This window comes from Struthio camelus, chromosome 4 (genome assembly GCF_040807025.1).
Source record: "Struthio camelus isolate bStrCam1 chromosome 4, bStrCam1.hap1, whole genome shotgun sequence".
NCBI lineage: Eukaryota > Metazoa > Chordata > Aves > Struthioniformes > Struthionidae > Struthio > Struthio camelus.
In genome coordinates, this window is record NC_090945.1 from 77,232,596 (window position 1) to 77,254,270 (window position 21,675).

The 21,675-nt window shown below is 41.2% G+C and overlaps 1 protein-coding gene across 3 annotated transcripts; it reads right to left on the reverse strand.

The window, feature by feature from the left end:
* Window positions 1–252: 252 nt before the first annotated feature.
* RNF4 (ring finger protein 4) lies at window positions 253–19,943 on the reverse strand. Of its 3 annotated transcripts, none has more exons than XM_068943537.1 (8): window positions 19,859–19,943; window positions 11,773–11,938; window positions 11,152–11,272; window positions 10,182–10,261; window positions 8,335–8,344; window positions 7,261–7,426; window positions 3,431–3,479; window positions 253–3,109 (listed from the first exon to the last, which is right to left on the reverse strand). In XM_068943537.1, the coding sequence occupies exons 2-8, from the start codon at window positions 11,779–11,781 to the stop codon at window positions 2,960–2,962; spliced, it is 585 nt and encodes a 194-aa protein (XP_068799638.1). In that variant the 5' UTR covers window positions 11,782–11,938; window positions 19,859–19,943; the 3' UTR covers window positions 253–2,959. The 3 variants fall into 3 exon arrangements, with proteins under 3 accessions (XP_068799638.1, XP_068799639.1, XP_068799640.1); XM_068943538.1 differs by lacking the exon at window positions 19,859–19,943 and adding an exon at window positions 19,752–19,846; XM_068943539.1 differs by lacking the exon at window positions 19,859–19,943 and adding an exon at window positions 19,666–19,675.
* Window positions 19,944–21,675: the final 1,732 nt, after the last annotated feature.

Consider the following 21,675-nt stretch of genomic DNA (forward strand, 5'->3'; position numbering starts at 1 on the left):
AGCAAACCATCTGTCACTGGTTCCCAGTTTCCCCCCATTCACGAGCCCACATCGGCATTTGCCCTAACCCCCATTTCTCTAGTAGGACTGGGACCTCTCATGTTGTAACCGCTCCTCTAAGTACGAGGCAATATCTGCCCCCTTGCCCATACACATAAACTGACCAAACAAACTAACAACTTTTTTGCATTAAGGATTTTTTTCCCCTCAACACAATCAATATAGTGTGATTAAAAGAAAGAGTACTTCTGATTCATCAAATTATTAGTTTTATTTCCACCTGTTAAAAGAACTGTTTGCCTACCGGTAGTCCAACATAGATGTGACATATAAACATGAATACAATTAAATACAGGAAAAATTGAACTATATACAACAAGACATACATTTACATAATGAAAAAATCTTTATATTATCTATCAGTTCTTGCCAATGTCATCTGTTATACTGAAACATCACCGGAACTCAAACATTTTGGGGTTTCTTTTTTTTTTTTTTTTTTTTAAAAAAAAAAGTATAATGCAATGTTAACCTTTTTCCTTGTGGTATTGAGAGCTTAAAATTTGTTTTAAGATGCACAAAATTTGTGGCAATTCACAGGGTACACAAAGCTATAAAAAATTTCTTGAATATTTTATAGTTTTTGATTTCTAAAACATATTTATTGAGACACAAACTATAAAGTGATATTTACATGGAGGGAATTGTGCAAAGTCATTGTAGGCTACAGCTAGTACACTATGAAAGATGTGCGAACACATCATTCAACCTCATCCCCAGACGTAACCCCTTAAATCTTTTCTTCCCTACCATACAGTCGCCTCCCAAGTAAAACTGGCCATAAGTTTTTGGGCTTTTTTTCCTTTTTTAAGCCGGTGGGAGAAAGTGTGCGTCTGTGGTCCTTAAATATCTAGACAATTTTTCGTTTGGCTGCTTCTCTTCATGCAATTGATGTTTTAAGCAATCTATAGCATTACGTTTTGTTATCTTATTTGCTTTTTGGGACATAAATCACAACCTTTGTTGCCCCTGTACTATCTTAAGATTGCTCTGTTCATTTGCCTGTAGTTTATATTACCAACAGGAAGCACACAATTACTAAACATTTGTATCTTTTTAATAGTTACAGTATTGCCAGAACACAGAGCCTGCATTTTCCTGCTAACAACGCTAAACCCAAGCTAACCAGAACTGGGGCAGGGAAGGTATTGCATTTCTTCAGCTAGCCTTTGTGGAACAAAACTCCTCATGTATTACTACATCCAGTAACACCCCTAAAGATTCTAATAAGAAATTTTACTCTTGGGTTGCAATCTTCAGTCAAGAAATTGAGATAGCTAATTAGAAGACTAATTAAAGGCTTCTTGTAGATCCCTAGGACAGGTTAGCAAAGATACATCACATATCAGCAATGTTAACTAAAGGCGTCCTACCGTTGTGTTGTATTAGAGCACAGAAAAGGCTTCTAACAGCTTTCATAATCAACAAACTTTCAAAGTGGCCGACGGTTTAGTTTTGGGCTGTTTTGCAGACTGAATTTCAACTTTTATAAATGCTGCTACCGCATATGTGGACCATAAAATACCGATTTTAATCATCTCACCTACATTTACTTATTACAATTCTGTTTGCATCAGCCCATCTGGGACTTCCCATCAGCTTGTAGATTTGTGCTGTAACAGGTTTAAAGTAGACATTTATAACTCAGCCGGGGGCAGGACTAGTAACTGGTAACGGTGCATAATCCTTCCTTGTTTTAGCAGTAAAATCCTCACCTAGGACACATGTCTCAGGGTTTTGTTTGTTTGTTTTTAATTAAAGATGCACATTTTAACTCCCAGGGCAAAGGGAGATTCAACTTCTCTTTCAAAAAGCTTCTAAGTCAACATTACTACCAAACCTCATTTAAACCTCAAATTTATAAATTTATGGTAATATAGTTATTATTAATCCTATACACCAGGCCAAAACCAGTCAGGTGTCAGTATAGCAACTGAAGAGAACAGTGAAGTGAACATACTGAACTTTAAGCATATGCTGGGTACACTGATATAGTAAAAAGATCTGTCTACGCAGTTTGGTATTCAGCTGACAAAAGCAAAGCACACAATTCGTTGCTTATTCATCACTAGCAAGCCTAGAGAAGACTATTTTCTCCTTAGTTATAAGGAGAGAGCACTACAAAACAATAGTAAACCCAAGAGACCATTTCATCATGGTAGAAAATAAACTCACTATTTTGATTCCGATACAGGGATTCTTGGCAGTTAAAACATTAAAAGAAATATTTTCACATTGTACATGCTGTAATTTGGCTAGGTACTTTAGATCTCATGGAGTTCATAGACATCTACATGTTCAAGCCTTCTGCTTAAAAAAAAAAAAAAAAAACTGATTGCTGGTTAACAGCAGGCTATTTTATTGCATTACCCTGGCTGTCAATTTAATATTGATTTACGATTAAATGTTCAATTGTTACAGAACTTATACTCTTGGGCAAAGATAGCTTAGCAGAAAGCAATATAGTAATGAGCATAGTATAGGATAAAAATGAAAGTGTAATGAAAAGTGTTCATCTGTATTTTGAAAGGTACATATTCCATATCTGCGTGTGATGGTGGGAGTAATTTAAAGAGTAAGAAATAACAAAATATTCAGACCCCTCTTATTCGAGCATTAAAAAAGTAGAAGGAAATGGATTAGCTGCTTCATTTCCAAGATAGGCCGCTGGTCTAGTTTATAGACAGTCATAGACTTAACATTATAACCCGTGACATAACAAGCAGCAGCTTGGACCATAAAAAAGCTGTTTATATATGTACAAGTTATTCTCAAAAAACCTCAGTTTTATTACATTTGGATGTGTGTACAACCTGCTGCTCCTTAAATCTTCAGAGCACTGAAAACATGACATTTTCCCCAAAAATCCAGTTGAGTCTGTCCTGAGAAATAGAAGTACTCATATATAAATTGGATGATATTGTCTGTGAGTGAGTTTTTTCCTACAGGTTGGGCAGGAGTTGGCATTCCTAAGGGAATCACGGAGGCACTGACTACAGAAGACATGGCCGCATTTGGTTGACACAATAAGTCGTCCACTTTGCACAATCTGGAAGAAAAGAAATCACAACAGGTATTTGGAACGGGGAATTTAGCTGCTCTGTTGCTACCAGGCAGAGAGCACTTGGAGTATCTATAATTGTACACTACCGCTATAATAAGGAACCCAAAGATCTTTCAGTGCCGTCTTGGAAAGTGTTTCCATCACTGCACACTACTAAGAAGTGACCGAGTTCCAGACTACTTAGACCTTAAAGCCAAGGCCGGACTTTAGAGACAGCTGTCTGTACTTTCCCACATAACCTAACACAAGTCTACAGTGCACCCACTTCCCACAAATGAGCGGAGATGACAACGCGTGGATCCTTACCTCTGAGTAGCCATCCATACAAATCGGACAACTAACAGTACCAGAAGGCCTTGTGATAGGGAAGACAGAAAGAAAGAACACATATGTATTAGTTTCGCAGTGCACTGAGGACTACTGACATACAGCATGTAATGTAATCATTCGATTCCCCAGATTAGATATGACATAGTTAACTTGAAGATCCCCGCATACCTTTAACTGTTTGTTGCATTTAATAAGCATTTAGGGTCTCCCTTACTTAAGGGAAACAACTCCTTGTTTTTCATTCAACTATTACATTAAAGGGAAAATAGGAAAGAGAGGCAATCCATCACCCCGCTCTATCATTAAAAGTAACAGCAGTCTTTAGCACTGTGTGTGTACAGCAGTAGTCATCTTCAACAGATTACAAGTGATTTTTGTAACAAGAATAGTTTTCGAAACTATCCATTCTCAAAGTGAAGAGGTTGACAAATTAAAACATCCCAAATTCTAATTTAGCAGCATCCTAACCTAATAAGCCACACACACCCAAGAACTCCTTCCTTAAAAAAAGGCACAGTAACATGAAGCATATTTTGCAGGCAGTCTGTTTCTTTTATGTACTGAAAGCATTTTAGTGTCTCTCAAGCCATAGTGGATGATACATTATCTAATGTTTTCAAGCAGACCAGAAAAAGGCTTCTTTTTTTCCCCTCCTAAGAATGAGTTTTCTACTAGAAAAAACAATTGCATTGAGTTTTAGCTCCGGAATCAAACACAAGCTTAGAAATTGACTTCTCCATTTTATATTGGAAATTAAACTTTAGAAAGTCTAATATATAACCATAACTTTTCTGATGTTTGCATTTTCACCAGTTTACCCTTGCCTAAGGAGTTTTTCGATACATTCGGAACACCGAGTATGTTGAGAATTCTGCAGAGCTCCCCAACAAAGCTAAGTTACAAAGCTAAGTTACAAATAAGTGACTTCCGTATCCTAGCTGTCAAACTCTAAGTTTAACCAATAAATATCCAAAACTGGACTGAGTTCTGCATAGTCCTGCCAGTTCCACCCCTTCACACAGTGTGTGTTTCAGGTCGGGGGACGGTAGGAGGAAGCGGCCCTCAAGATGCCTTATCTTGGAAAATACTGTGACTAGTCTAGTCTTAGAGAAGGTTACTTCTTGCAGCATATAAGCCTATGCAGGTCAGAGAGGAACACACTTGCATGAGGAAGCCTTCAAAAATTAATTCCCAGTTCAGAGAAGACAGTCTGCTGCTGTTACTAGGTTGAGTCACAGACATACCCTCCTGCCTTCAGCCTCCAAGACAGCTGCACTGCATGTACTAGGCACTAACAGACATCGTTATTCCACATAAGGGAACTCATCATACTACGAGTGCTAAATAGTACTCGGTATCAGAAAGAATAAGAGCTTCCTGCCACTTTTATTTACAGACAATCTCTATTTTAAATGAGTGTTGTAAGCTAGTTTCATAGGCCCTTACCATGAACTCTTGTGCCCCTTCTGCTGGCCTAGGCTTTATCACGTTATCTCCCACGCTAAGCATCATCCTTTTAATTATTAATTAAATAAGAGTAAAAAGCATGAGCTATCCCTCATCCCCTACTCCTTAATTTGAAGTCAAACAACAAATACTATTGACATCTACCTAGCTTCACATACGTAATTTTAACTCTAATTTCCCCATTTTCAATACCGAAATTCTTTATGCAGCAGCTGTAGCACCAACTCAATGATGAATTACAACTGGTGACAACCTCCGCACGAGCAAGGGTAAATTAACCCTGTAGTCTAACACTACGCTCTGTCGCAATTGGTACTTTTTCTGCCAGTGTTAAATGCTACAGTACTGAGTTGTTCTACCCTTACCTAAATAGAGCAGGAGGCCTTTCAACAAAAGCTTGAGATTCATGCAATAAAGCACTGAATCTTTACATTAACTAAGCAATATTATTTACTTAAAGAAAAAAAAAAAAAAGAAATCTACAAGTCCATCAACCAAATGTGCTGTGTTAGAACACTACAGGCACTTTAGGAGCCATAAGCAAGTTCCTAAATCAGTTCCTAAATAAGAACTGACCAACAAAATTTCCATATCCAAGTTCTTCCCTACATTGCCTTCTAGTAATCCAAAAGTCTTGAAGCACACTAAAAAGATAATAAAAAGATCAGCGTATGGAGTTGCTTCTCAAGATTATTGATACATTCACAAAACGTGCACAAGTGCTCTGTTAGAAAGAGTCTACCGATGTACTTTAACGTGCCTCCCTGTATTTTATAAGAAACAAAGGTACTGGTAGAGATTCTAGACAATACAAAAATACATGTTGCAAGAGCTCATCACTGCTTGCACAAATGTTTGATTATTTATCACAACATAAGTTTTAACTCAAAAGATTGCTGTGCCAAGCAGTACCTCACTTGAGGGTAACTGAAAGAAAGAAAACCTGAGAGTTCAGACAGCAAGTAAACCACTGTTTAAGTGAAACACCTAGAAGTAGCAGACATCAAAGTACGATAAGGCAGAACAATCTGGCCCGTGTAAAGCTTCACTGTTACACTGGGAATGTTTACACTGCAGTCTTTGTCAATGCCTATACCACTTGAAATTCGGAACAAAACCCACCAATGCTCTTTGGTTTGAAAGTTATCCAGCACATCCCTTCTGCCAAGTTCTTATCCTCTACTCCTGGTATCCACGGCAGGCAGATCAGTTGCATCATAAGTGACACTTACTTGGCTAAGTTCCAGCACCTCATGCTGCGAGGTCTGATGGGAATGCCTGATTCAAAGTTATATAATTGTCAGAGAGATGAGAATAGCTGTCCCCACTCACTGTCAGCAGTAAGTTGACTGCCACAGTTGACTAAATTTTGAGTCTGTTATCAAGCCATTTATGGAATTCTTTAGAAAATGCATTCCTTGGAGAGTTAAAATAGACGACTTCTTCGGTTTCTATTAATCATTGTGCTTCAACTTCACAGATTGCCAGAGATAATCACTTAATGATAACACAGTCTGGACAGGGTGGTCTAAGTACAGAGCAGTGCTGTCAGGTAGCTAGACAAAAAGACTACATTAGAATTTGTATCTTTTTAAACACTTTAAAGATGTTTATTCCACTATTCTGGTGTTCTTTGCCTTCCCTGGTCACACATATGCCTCTCATTTCATTTGTCTAATAATACACAGTGTCTCTCTTAACATCAGGGAGTGCTCTTACAGCAGGAATTCTCTTCAGAATACGGTCTTCACTATGCAGGCAGCTGTCCAGACAGCGAGATCCCCATCTCACATGCAAACATAAGAGCTCCATGATACAAAATAAAACAAAAACCATAACACTATCACCTCCACAATCAGTTTGCAAATATACCTTGGGAAGCACTGTTACTGCTCTGAGAGAAAAAGGCAGTTAATTGACATGATGTGTACAAAAGCAGTAAATAAGTTTGCCAGGATGCAGCCTGCTCTTCTCAGTTACCAAGCCTCATGTACACTAATGAAAATATTTGCATCTCTAACAGCACTGCTAGGACTTTGTGTGAAAAGTAAGTGTAATACATTACGAACTACAGCCTGTGACTAATACTTCTTTCCTGCCACACCCCCACATTCATCTTGAAGGTTGTATGCAAAAATTGTGTCCCCTTCTTTGGCGTTTTATTCCAAAAGCAAAAGTATCGTTTTGTCAGAACTTGGAACGTGACGCCGTGCATATTGAAAGAGGGTACTAACTAGAATAAGTTAGGATTTCAAAGATAAACCAGCTTATAACAATATAAGTTAGTCCTGCATATATAAAAATAATTCAGTGTTTATTAGGTTGTAAAGAATACATACTTTGAACTTGCAGTTTCATCCTCCAGTGGCCCCAGTTCTCGAGACACTTTATTTGTTACATACACATCATTATCTCTTGGTTCATCTTCATCATCACTGCTCAGTACACAGCTGTCAGACTGCCGCTGGCTTCTTAGTCTGAGATTTCTCCTTTGTCGTTGATTCTCTGTAATTTAATTTTGTCAAGTTAGATATATTACGAGAAGTAGCCCTGGAAACATCCTTGAAATGTATTATTAGAAATAGTCCAGAACTGCTCACATTTTAAATGGACTAAGCTATGTTCAACTGGATTAAGAGCAAGCTTAAACAAATTAGTTTCCTAAATATTAGGGCTGAACATTTCTAGACATTGTGAACATTCAGTTACATATTGACTTAAAACTTGGACTTCTTTGTTCATTTGCCTTATTCACCCTATAGACAGCTGAAACGTGATCTCAAAGACTATGAGACAAGTTTGCATATAGCTACACTTATGTAGCAAGTACTATTCACTAGCTGTCAATAGATCCCCACTGCAAAGGGAAGCTACCTCTCTTCATGCTTTTGCTCTTTTGAGGAATTACGACAATCGCTAATGAATTCAAGAACACCACCACCCCCCACCAAAACTTCATTCTCTTTCCTCTTCAGTTCCTTCACTCCAATATAGGCTAATAAAGTCTCTCAGCATTTTCTTATTCAAAGCACACATTCCACTGCTAAAAGTGCTAATCAATATCATTATCAACTTGGGGCTTGCAGAACTCCTATATTCGGAAAATTAAAATATATATTTTGAGCAGCTTTTATAGATTCTATTTCAGATAGGAACTATCAGAGCTTGTATAAAGTACATAACACAGATTGGATCATTTTTCTATGGTACTGGCCAGATACTTTAACATCGTCCTCCTTCTTCTGGTAAATCCAGTTTCAATCCACAACGCTCAAGTTTGTTGGAAAACAAAAAATTTAAAAGACATAGGTAAATAGGATATCGGCTAACTTACTTTATAAGAAGTATTATGAAAAAAATTAAAAAATTAAAGTTTACAAAATTCCCTTATCAATTGTAAAGTGTCAACTCACCTTCAACAATCTTGCATTAATATATATGGGAAGGGAGAAAAAAGAAAAACAAAATTAGATTTTGCCGTGGACCCCAAGCATTACATGCAAACATCAGACAAGCTACCTCTACTTCACTCCTTTGCAGCAGCATAAGCAGAGCCAGAAGGCAACCAGTTATTTTCTGAGCAACAGCTAATTTACTAGTACTACCATTCTTAATTAATATAGTGATACTCCATAATTCCTATCTTGTTTCATTATTAATTGATAACTTATGAATCATCTTAAACATCCTCCACCCCACAATATCAACACTCTGAAGTGATTTAGATTAGAGGACATTCTTTCCCTCTCTCTCTGCCAAACAGGCAAGGTTGGGCGTCACATCCATAGACACTTCATATTAGGTTAACAACTGCTGAAGAAAGCAGAAGTACTACCACTGTCTTCAGTGGAACTAGAGCTGGGACAATGCAGATTACATGTAAAGTTTGAGGCCTTTATTTACAAAGCCTCAGGCACAGTTCCAGCATAAGATATTCCAATGCTATTCCTGCTGTTTGTTTCTAATTGTGCATGGCAGAAGTAGCATCCAGACACTGAGATTATAAATGGCAGTGAGGACCGGATCAAATACCGATTTAGCTTTTAAAAATGGTAACAATTTTTTTTTTTTTTTAATAACTTATTGGAGTGGAAAACTGAACTAGTTCCTAACACAATCAACTCACTTGTGCTTAACACAGCTGTGACAGGAATACCTCACACGGATGTTGCAGCTAAACACTTCCTAACAGATGAGTCTCTGACTTAACAAGTATCTCCTTCACTTTTTATTTAAAATCATAGCCTACATCTTTGACATATAATATTTCAACTTTAAATGACATTATCGACTTATGCTCTCTTTCACTACCTGCAAGTGATATTAATAGATGTATTCATGGGTCCATTTAGAGTTGAACACGAACTCAGTCTAAAGCATTAATAAAGTACCCTGTTTTAATCCTTTCAGTTGGGCTACTTATTTATACGCCAGAAGACAAATCCACAGGCTGAGCTTTTAAAACTCGGATCTTGGTAAACTATGACCCAAAGCCAGATCTTGCAAGCATTGAGCCTCTAAGTTTTATTCTTACTTCTACATTCAACATATCCATTTACTTTTACTGCACCAATCTTCAAATATAGGTCAAATACACATTTCCACAGAATTCCATGCCTTAGTATGCTGTCTTCCAGATTCTCAAGCTTAGCAATCAGTATGATTCTTCATAAACATTCATGACTGAGCCATGACAAGCATACCAGACCTCCTCTGATCCTTAGACTAGAAGCAACAAAGACAGTACCTAGTTATTAGGGAACGCTACAAGCAACAAGTAAACTGAAGAGCCTGTGCATTACAATCCAAATAGCTACACTGTTCAACCCCCCCAAAAGCAGTATCAGGGCACTGCCATTGTACAGTTCAGGTACCTTCAATATTTAGTTAACAAGGGGCCTACATCCTCAAAGACTGTTATACTTACAAGGCATTTATTATCATGTCAGCATAGTGAAAAAGCATATTATCACCTCTACTCTAAATTACTGTATAAACAGCCATTTTTCAAAAAAAGGACAGATGCAGATATACAACACTCTGGGAAAAGAGGAAGCGTATATGTTGCTGCGCCCATGAACAGTTTGTTAAGTAGCACTTCCAGAGAGCTTTTGTGTTAACATTTGGCTTTCATGCGTTGACAAGTCAAGTTTGAACCTGGAATGTTTAATCTGGCTTTAAGGACAAATTCTGTTCTCAGGGAGCACAAAACAGAACTAATATGACTACTCTATTTAGATAAGTGCCAATCACTACTTACCACAACAGAGTCACTGTGAGTTAGATCAACTACTACAGGATCAGAAGATTCACATGTGAGATCTACTACTTCTTCACCAGCTTAAAAACACAATATTAGAATCAAGATCAGACTTTGCAGAGGAGTAAAATGACCTGCTGCTGTATAACAGGCTGAGGTATGATTCAACCCATGCCCTATTCCTCTTTTCGTCAGGACTGTATCCAGCACTTAAGTTCTTTCCTCAACAGAGTAACAGCAGCTGATCTCACACACTTTTGTTTTATGTCAATAGCCTGTGGGAGGTGCACAGAAACAGAGTACTTGTCCAATTTAGAGAATGCGTATCACTATAAAAGATGAATCATATCAGATATAGTTTTGCAATGCTTTGCTGTAAATGTTCCTGTCTTATGTCTTCTCCAGTCTAACAGTCAAATGCACAGCAAAAAGTGAAAAAGTCATATGATTATCTGGAGATCAACAGCTACTTCTAGTCTTTCCTAAGACTTCAGCAGATCATTTAAATATCTAGAAGGTGTAGGATGCTTTAAAAATTCTGATATATTTTTTAAAAACGTTATTTACCTAGGGCCTTTCCTCTGAGGGACAGAGCATGACTAATGACAACCTTTTAATTATCTCTTAAAAACTTGGGAGTTCCCTCACTTAGTTTGCCATTATCTGTAGCGGCAGCTGCAGTAACTCCCAACTCACCAGGCTAGACGTTCAGCTGTTGGGCAGCACTCATGTACCATTCTTACGTAACTCATCTATCACTAGCAGTGAATGCATGACACCTCGGTAACAAACTTAAACAGTTGTCAATAAGCTGCATGTTTACACACTCCACACTAGACACTTTTAAAAATAAGTAGGTTTCCCTTTTTCCCCTTTAAATGGCTTTGAAACTGGTGCAAACACAAGTTAAATGAGACCCCAACACTCCAGAAGCGAGTTATTTTCTTCCCAGGTTCAAAAGAAAGCTTACCACTTTCTTCAAGTTCTATTGGCTCTGCTTCTGAAGCCATTTCTGTGGTAGAAGCTATCAGCCTGTTTCGTTTCTGAGTTTGCCTAGAATTAACTGCTCCTCCACGGCGCTTTCTTTGAGTCTAAGAGAGAACAAAGCCTTAGAATTTTCTTTAGGAGTAATATTAATGTGGACCTTATTTTTGCAGCAGCAGGGAAAGAAGCAGACAAAGACACACAAAGCACTTCAGTAAGAGGCTGTCATATGCATATAATGGTGGTAGGGGTCATTCCTACTCATCACAGGAAGGAAAAGACATCACCACATCATCTTTTAACAAATGGGTCACAAAGGAGAAATATTTTGTGATGGTTTGCAAATGAGAAGACTAGCTCACAATTATATCAGATGTTAGCTTCCAGCCAGCCACTTGAATCAGTCTGAACTGAAGTTTTTGCCCACATAAGTACTTTTGAAATATTGCTAGTACCCAGAGAGATCAAAAATTTTAAGCAGCACAGAACATGAAGTTACACGGACTCTTACTACGCTTACAAATTCTTAAAGAGAAAGACTTATAGAAATACCATAAAAACTACACAGTTCAAGAATCAGTTTTGCAGTGATTAGTGCAATACTTACTGTACTCATGGTGTTTCTTGATCTAAAACTACAGAAAAAAAAATAGGTACAAATACCATAAAATTAACTGCAAGGAAGCTATAAGTTTCAATTCCTTATATTTCTTTAGGTAGTACACTTAAAAAGTCCAGATTTCTCTGTATCTTAGAATGATGTTCTTCCAAACCTATAAGAAAAGAAGAGAGAAGATTACCTATCTGTAATTCTTGTTCTCTTAAATACACCCACTCGCATGGATTCCCACTCCTGAGTAACTAGTTTCTGTCGAAAGCTAGATGGGAAGTCCCAGAAGTTAGTAGTTGAGCCTCAGCCATCTACAGACAGGTCTGAAGCCTCTTTCCCGTTTCCTAAATAACACACCAGAACAAGTCAGTTTAACTGTAAATCAGAAAAATACTGAGGTGTCCCAATTATGTTTCATTTTAAAAAACAACTGATTGACCCTCTTCAGGAGATGTTTGTGTGTGGGCAGAAATAACTGGCGATTGTGTCATAAGCAGCTATCTTCTGAGAACAAAAATTACAGATAAGCAGTTCTCTTTTCTCCAACCCATCTCCAGATTCCAACACGTGAGAGCTAAACAGCTTGAAAGGAATCTAAAGCAAGTGGAGCATGGACATTTCAGTTTAGAAATACTGACCGATTAACAAGTTTCCACCGAGTAAAAGAAAATGAGTTTACAGTATTTATTCTGTAGTAACTGTCAATGTGCACATCCCTATCCACCAGATTAGTAACTGCCTCTACATGTGCTTTTCATCTCTTGCCCTTTAGCAGTTAGCTGAGTAGCTGACTGGTACTGAAGCTCACGTCTTAAGCTTACTCACAGTAAAACTATCGTGTGTCCAACAGAAGGAGTAGCTAGGAAACAGCAGGAGATGGCCTTCCTCCCCTTCCCCCCCCCCCAAATTTAGAGGACAAAATGTTGAATTAATACAAAAGAAGTTCTTCTTTAATAGAAAAAGTGGTTATAAAGCCTAAAAAAAAAAATCAAGCCAGACAGACAACTTGCTTTTTAGTGCATACAAGAATAAACATAAGCCTTAACACACAATTAGGGGTCCGATCACCAATGCCTACGGACAGTAAATTTTGTTACAAACCTAACAGTCTTGGAAGGAGGAAAAAAACAAAAAAAAAACACCCACAAGAACACCCACAACCTTTTTGACACCAGCTTTCTCCCCCACTCCCCGAAGTCTGCAATCATCTAGGATCTCCTGTTCTGGTACGTTTTCACATATCTGACAGCACAGAAGCCCTGCTAAGCTCTAGAACCAGTTACGTAAAGTAACCAGAAGACGCACCTAACCAGAAGACCTATTCCACTGCTGTCAAACAAAACAAGAAACGAGGCAGAAATTCACCTATTCCACAAGCACTGACCTTGGTCTACCTTCCTGGCCTGTAGCTGTTTCGAACAGCATCTATCTTCACGACCCATCCCCCATCTATCTTCATTGCCCTTGCAGCAAGGAAGGCCAACAGCATCCTGGGCTGCATGAGGAAGCGCACTGCCAGTAGGTCAAGGGAGGCAATCCTTCCCCTCCACTCAGCACTGGTGAGACACCCCTGTAGTGCTGTGTCCAGTGCTGGGCTCCCCAGTACAAGACAGACAGGGGCATACTGGAGCAAGTCCAGCAAAGGGCCATTAAGATGATGAAGAGATTGGAGCATCTGACACAGGAGAAGAGGCTGAGAGAGCTGGGACTGTTCAGCCTGGAGAAGAGAAGGCTCAGGGGGGTCTTATCAGTGTGTATAAACACCTGGTGGGGGTTAAAAAAAAAAAGGGGGGGGGCTAGAGTCAGACTTTTCTCAGTAGCATCCAATGAGAGGACAAGAGGAAATGGGCACAAGCTGAAAGACAGCAAATGCCGTTTAATGCAACGAAAAGTATAGTTCTTAGAGGCACAGTTTGTATGGATGTCGCTATACTTAACAGATAAGCAGTACTGTCCTCTGCATCATGGAAATGACGAAAAACAACCAAGTCAAACAAGAACCAAAAGAACTGTTTTCCCATATTTGATCTTGATCATCTGTGCTGCAAAGTCCAGCACACTGCTTTAAAGAAGGCAGAGCCAGGAAGATGTTACTTGAACTGTGGTAAAGCAAATCTCAATGAAAACTAGGAATATAAACTCATACACACATATATACACATACACACAATTTTGTAACACAGGATAATCTATTGCACTCGTGACAAAGCAGCTTGACTATGCAAGTCATCCATACTCCTCAATAACCTAGGAGGTTTAGTTCACTGTTGTAGTCACAGTTCTGGGTATGCAAGAGGTCCAAATCCCTGAACACTGTATAACCCCTCGTCTTTAGGTAAACCATGTTGTTTTTAAAGACTATACCCACAGCAGTCCCAGAAAGAGAATGCTACAAGGTCACTGTCAAAGTCAGTCTTAGGCTGTGGCTTCAGAAGGTTATGGTCAGGTTATCAAAGACAAAGACAAAACAGAATAACGTCAGATTTCCAGAGCTGATAGTTACCTGGAAACTAGTCTTCTCTAAAAAGAGTTGCAGGGACTTCAGGCAAAATATAACAAGAGCACCATGGATGCATAAATGTATGAGCTAACAGCACAAGATAAATCCGTAACAGAGTATATAATCTTCCTAAATTCAAGGACAAGTATGTCTGAGCACTGCTGAGTTTATTCTGTCTCCCCCAAACTTTATCTTCTGTACTGAAGTGAGAAATGAATTCTCCTCTTAGGACTTACATGAGGCCAAGAGGACTTGCATGAATGTTAGCTTGCATGAATGTTAGCTTTGAACGAGCTGCATATCCTACTCAGTTTAAAAGTCATCCAGCTAAAGCTTGGATGATCTTTGACGTTTCCTCATCATACAGCCTCAGGGGTTTGGGAGTCTCTGCTCCCACCTCTACTTTTTAATTGGGGGGGGGGGGGAGAGAGAGGGGAAGGGGGAAGAGGGACACTGTGTCAGCAGAAAGATTAGACCTCATTACAAGACTGTATAGTGGGATGGAATGACATTGGTCACTAATTATAACCTTGAGTTAAAGTAAGCCTTACTGATTCTTTCTTTTAATCTTTTTCTATGCTTCCTAATGGATCTCAAGGTAAGCGATCTAACATCGAAGTGTGAGGTTATTAAAACAAAAGAGGCCTGAAGAATATTCACACTAAATTTGGTACTTTGACTAAACCAAAAGATAGAACTGCATTCATGCAGAGTTTTAAGCTACACTGTACACTTTAAGTACACTCATTCTCCCCCCTCCACTTTCTCATTTTTAAACTGGCACAGAATTCCAAAAATGCTAAAATGAAAGGCAACAATTTGTTTACTTGGACAACCCGTTACACGTTGATCTAAGTGAAAGTTTAACAGGGTCAGCATTAAAAATTGATCAAGGAAAAGTGTTGTTAATAATCTGCGAGCTCACTAGCAGTTTCCGGTCAGAGTGGATCTAATTTTTCGATTGTTATGCATTAGAAAATCCCATAAATACGAACTTAATCAGCTTCGGTATTCTTAAGGTTTCCACTACATATGATAGAAAGTGCTTTAAAAATCTGCACTTTTGTGTAAAGTTACTTGAGAGTCTGCAAGGAAATGAGAGCAAATAGCCTAAGGCACTCATGTAGACCACGCAAGGCTAAGGTTCGGTTTGCTCTATATTCAAGAGAGCAGGATATTGACCTTCAGTCTCCTGCTTCCTCAGTAAAAAAAATTCATCTACGTAGACCCTTTCTTTTCCTTAGCATTCTCTATCCAGGCACAAGTTACATGTGCTCTCTTTACACCCTTCACTCTACTGCTCTTAAGATCTAGATTTCAATTCTCCTGTGAAGAACACAAAGCTTTCCTGCCAGCCACACCAAAATTCTTGGGAAGATCCTATTTTATTGACTTAACTGAAATTTTGAAACAGGAAACAAGAACTCTAAGCAAGACCATGTCTAATTTTGCCTTCAAAACAACCCTACAAAATAAATCAGATACACAGCTCTGTGACCACAATTCCTAGGTGCTAAAGAAGTTCCTCTCTCCATAGGATTGTTATTCATAGGTTTGGCGTTGGGGCTTTGTGGACGCAAGGAGAAGAGGCAGGTGAAGCGAGGAGGGCACGTAGGAACACAGTGGAAGAAGGAACAAAAAACAAACAAGCAAAAAAGCTCTAAATGTAGCACATCTGCTTTTTCAAACTCTAGTGTCTCCAGTTCTGCCTGGACTAGGTCACTCAAAGACAACATACTGTCTGCATTTCACAGCTACAACTGAAACCAAAAGTAACTTCAGCAAAGCGGTTTTCCCCACACAGCAGAAAGATGAGCAAAACTGAGCAATATTAGCTACCTTAGGAAGTTATACTATTAGATTCTTTATAAGTTTAATATTAATTTCATCTAGAAAACTGAAAGGCTTCTTCCTTGATTCTCCTCAGGTGTGGAATTGGAAAAAAAAAACTTTCATCTCATTAAAAAAAAAAAAAGGGCAATGTTAGTCAGTATGTGCATCTGATGATTATAAAGAACTTTACACCAGCTTCCTTTAATATAATCTCTCAAAACAATCTGATGCACAGATGCATCCACCCTGCTGAAAGATAGCAAAACATTCACTAGACAAAGTTTGGTACAGAACACCCAGAAAGGTTCCACAAGACTCAGTGCTTTCTGGATTTAAAGCTAAACACATTCCAGTGTAGTGGTATGCTGAAAAATCATCTTTAAAAAGGTTAAAGATACTGGGGGCAGCGGGGAAGGGAAAGCACACCTAGGATGACTTCAGAAGCAAGACATTATACAGATTTTCTTTGGCCTTAAGTGGCCAAGCACCAAAGAAAAGTCATCGCAGTAAAAAAAAAAAAAAAAAAAAAAAAGAAATCTTAAATTAGAAAATTATCACGAAAAAGAAAACCAAAGTGATGCATAATAGAAGATCCATCACTCTACAACCACCTTACTTCTGTTAAATATTCACACACCTCTTCACCAAGATGCCGAAGAACAGATTATTTATAGGATTACTGCTACATGCCCAGATCATCTAACTCCAGACCTCAAAGGTAACAGAGCACAGAGCTGCTTCTGGAACTCAGGTGGCAAAGAGCAGCATTCCAACATTGGCAGTAAGCTTTCTTTATATTAGTTGTCATAGCACTTAATACAGATAGCATGCGTGAGACACTAACACTCCTGTGCTCTTCCACGGGCTAAAGGCTCACATCTTAACCTCTTTGTCAGCTTCTTCCAAAAGAGAAAGTGTTAAGAATGGATATCTATAGAAAAGCCCAAAATTGTAAAAGGACTTTAAAAATCATCTTCGGCTTGCATTAATACCGATGAACCTGCCAAATCAGAAGAATTATACTCAAAGAAAACCAAACTGCTAGAATTTATTAAAGTTATGGAAGGAATCTTATGATCCGGCAACTTCTTTTCTCGTAAGAACAAACAAACCTCTTCTGTGGGGCTACATATTTCCAAATACGCTCTTAGCTTACTAGGGAAATTCCACTGCAAAGATCACTTCTCTGAATTGCAAGAATGGATAGGAAAAATAAAGCAAAACTTGCCTTCTTTAAAACACTGCAGATCAAATTAGCAGTGTTTAAGAACAGAGATAAACAAAGCAGTTTCAAATTTCTCACATTTAGAGATCTACCTATCAAAAAAATTCCTCGAGGGTTCTCAAAACCCCAGGACCACCCAATTTAACAGTATTTTGTATACAGTCCTGAATAGTCCAAGTTCAGTAATAACGTCTATATGGTCCTCCTCCAGCAGTCACTATGAAACTCAGCATCAAGATTCTCAGAATCAGATACCAGGAACGGAGTTATTGCACCTCCTACCCCCCAAAAGCATCAAATAACTCCAGCTGAAGCTGTTAGTAGCTCATCTATTATACTTGTAGCAAGATGCATTCAGATACCAATCCAGAAATTCTAAGATTAAGATTTTTAAATTTAAAATAAAAAACAATGATTTTTAAATGCAAAACCTTAACAGATCAACTTGATAAGCCACTAAATATTACTAACTTTTATAGGATTTTTATTGTATCACTGGGGGATGATATATAACCAGGAGAAGCCACTCCCCTTCCTCTCATACAGAGCTCTCCACAGACAGTTATTGTTCCTATCACTTAACCCTCCCAAGGGCCTAATGACTGTTATGTCCTTATAACAGCAAAGTTCAAGGTTTATTCTAGCTAACCTACCGGGATTTTAAGTGCTATATCCACCATTCTCTCTCTCAACAGGTAACTACTTGAGAAAAGTACAGGTAAACTCACCTAAATTAAGAATGTCTCCATTAGCAGTGAAAGAATATTGATTCCCCTATGCCTGATTTAAGTCGTTAATCCCTCCCCCCAAGCTAATATTTTCACCAAATTCAATTTGAATTTACCATGTTAGAATTTAGCTTTTAACTCACTAAAAATACATTTAAAACTTTTCCTACACCACTCTGAAAACAAAGTCTTGGGCTCCCACAGGCTCACTATGGTTTGAAGCAAATCAGCCCAAACAAGAAGTAGGCATTTTTACCGTGTCTGACTAATATAGACCAAACTTGACCTCATGAACATCCTAAGCATTAGAAATATTCTAAAGAAAACATTTGAATAAAGCAACAGTTTCAGAGTAAACGTTTGGTCTGTACAAGGCAAAGGTGTCAAAAACAAAATACACCACGTTAGCCAAGAAAATACAACATGCTATGCCTTTAAGACTTTGCTTCTCATTTGCACTTTTAAGATGTCTCACTGCACTTTTAATACAGGAAAGACAGTATCAAAGGGCTAAGCATCTAGAAGCGTTTTTTTGTGATCAGAAGAAGCACATGCCTATGGCAAAGCGTTAGCATTGTTGTCATATGGCAGGAAAAATAATCTGCCATTTTACTCTTCCAAAAGTTCCATATCACGTGCATCTTCTCTACCATTAGAGATGAGGAAAAAAAAAAAAAAGGTTCTTCACCAACTTTAGTAAAAACAGAAACAGAGTGTATTATGTTTTATCCAAATTAGGTCAAGCAGTCCCATACTACAAAACCTCACTGACAGGCACTATAAAAAGACTAGAGATGAGAGAGGCACAACCTACTACTTACGACCCGCTCTAAGCGGCCAGCTACATCTACAGACAAATAGGACACACGCTTACGGGCGGCCTAACAAAAACAAACGAAAACCACCCACAGCACAGAACACAGCCGAAGCCTCCAGCTGGCCAGATGCTCTATGTCAGGAACGCTGCAAACGGCCAGGGCCGGCCAGAAGCGCTCCTCGCTCCTCTTACGCGCGGCTGTTTATCCCAGAGAGCGGACATGGCTCACAGCCCAAAGCCCCGGAGGAGGGCAGAGAAAGGGGAACGGAGCAGAGCCCGGCGTGGAGACGTAGGGGTAGAGGGAACAAGACCTCGAGGAGAAACATCACCTCCGCTTCTGCGGTAACCCAACGGGGGGGTGGCCTAACCCCCCCCCCCCGCACCCTACCTGCTCCCCTGAGCCGCCCCCCCCTCCAACTCGCCGGTCGCTCCGGGACACCGGCCAGGCCCCAGGCCCGTCCCCGAGCCGGGCTCGCCCCCCGGCTGTCACCAGCGGCAGCGGGCGGCCGCCACGGCCCGTCCCCGGGGCCGCAGCCCCTCAGAGTGACGGAGCGAAGCTGGGGGGTGTGTGTGTGGGGGGGGGAACCCCCAAACCCAACGAGATACCGGGGGGAGAAGGGGAGGGCGACAGGGACGCCACGAGCGGAGGGACGACAGGCCGCGGGGAGCGCGGGGGCGGCAGGCGGCGGCGCCGGGCCCAGGCCGCCTCCCTCCCCCCACCAACCCCGGCCCCGTAGGCGCTGGCGCGGCCCCGCACGGGGGAAGCGGCCCCTGCTGCCCCCGCTGCCCTCGGCGCCGGCCCGGCCCGCTCCTCCCCCACGGCGGCCGGGAGCGGGCCCGGTGCCCCCCACCCCCACCGCCTCCATCCCTCACCTGCGGCCCCCTCAGCGCGGCGGGGAAGGCCCGGGGGCGCCGTTGCCGCTGCCCGGCCGCGGCTCCCACCCCCCCCACAGCGGAGCCCCCCGGCCTGCAACACTCACCCTCGGCGCCCGGCCCGGCAACTGCGTAGGGCAGCGCCCGCCTCCTGCCCTCCTACCATTGGCGAAACCGTAAGCTGCAGCTCTCGGACTGGGTGTGGGGCACGTCAGTCAAGGAAGCCCTGGCGGCGGGCGGCCCCGCCCCCTCATCCGGCCCCGGGGTGTTCTGGGAGTTGTAGTTTCGGGGGCGGCGCGGCCCCTCGCGGTGGGGCTGCCCGGGCCCGCGGCCCCCGAGGGTCTCCAGGGCTTCTGCCCAGGCGCGGCGGCTGCTCCTCGGAAACCTTCCCCAGCCGCTGGGGTCTGTGCGGCTCTGAAGGGAAGGGGCCGAGGCAGGTGTTTGTCCGTCTGCCGGGACGTTCAGGGCAGGTCGTGCCGTGTTGGGCGGGTGTAGCAAGGCAGTACGAGTCGGGGGTTTGGGTGTTTTTCCCCCCACAAAATGGCAGTCACCCAGCTGTGCTTCTGAACGGACCGACAGAAGCGCATCAGAAGCATGAACTTGGGAGCGAGCCACCTGTTGCCTTAGATGCGCTTAGTGCGCACCTCACTCTGCGTTAACTCGTTATAAACGCTTATGATGGTATCTCTGTGCCTCTGCCTCCCTATCGAAAGTTATTTTTCCAAGCACGAGGACCGCTTGGCCTTTCGTCGATTTAAATAGCCCCCTGCCTGGCTGCGTGTTGGCGGCGTTGTGCGTTGGCACTTCTTGCCCTCTCCTCGCCGCCGGCTGAACGCTCCTCGACGAGGTGTTTGCAATTCCGGCGCAGCAGCCCGTACGCGTCTTTGGTTTCATTTAAATAACTACACCATCTCTCCCTGTGCTGTCTGCGACCGATCCGATTACCCAGCCGGACGGGCGCTGAAGCTGGACCCCAGGCCGCCAGCAGGCTGCCGGCTGGATTGGCGTACGGAGCCGAGTCCCAGGTGGCAGTGACGGCGTTACCTGCTGCTGGAGCTTGCACAGCATGCTAACATCCCGTGGTCTTCCTCAGTAAACCTGGGCCTAGTTATACTGCAGCTCCACGTGAAAGGACGTAGTATCTGGTCGTTCACACTGTATTAAGATGCCTCACGTTCATCTGCGTGACTCTGGAAAGTGCAGCTCCTGACATTAGAGGGGTTTCTTTCTGATTCTGTTACTAACACAGGTGAAACCTCTGATACCCAGGTGAAACCTCTGATTTTGTAAATGTGTTTTGGTAGCTTATTTAAGACTCAGCCTTCTTCACTTGCCCTCATCATCTTGGAGACAAATGCAGTAACAAATCCATAAATGAGTGACTCATAGGGATCGTTCATGTAGCTGTGTTTCTGCAAAGTGTGATGAGCGTACGTGCGCTGCCAGCTCTCACTTACCTGTGTGTGGATTAACTAGGTTGTGGATTATCTGTGCCACAGACTAGCTGAGGCAGCACAGAGTGAATGCAGCTGCATTGCTTCAAAGCTAAGTTGGCTCCAACAGCAGTACAGCTACTTTTGTAACAGAAAGCTAACAAGTCGTGTGGGACCTTTACCGGCTGTGTGTTGGATCACCTTAGGTTTCCGTGCACCATGTCATGAGGAATGTAGTATCTTTGATTTTATTCTGTGTATTCTGTTGCAAGACCTCCCATCGCTGTAAAATCAATAACCTATATAAAAAAAGTAATAAATTGATATTTTTCCCAAAAGATTCATTCTTTTACATTCCTTGAAACATTGCTTATAAAATGACTTCACGCATTAGGTCCTAAAGTAGCAAGAATGAGGCTATTTCTGAATTCCACAGCTGAACTACTAAGATTGCTCTATTTCTCAGTCCTTTCATTTTGAGAGCTGGGGAG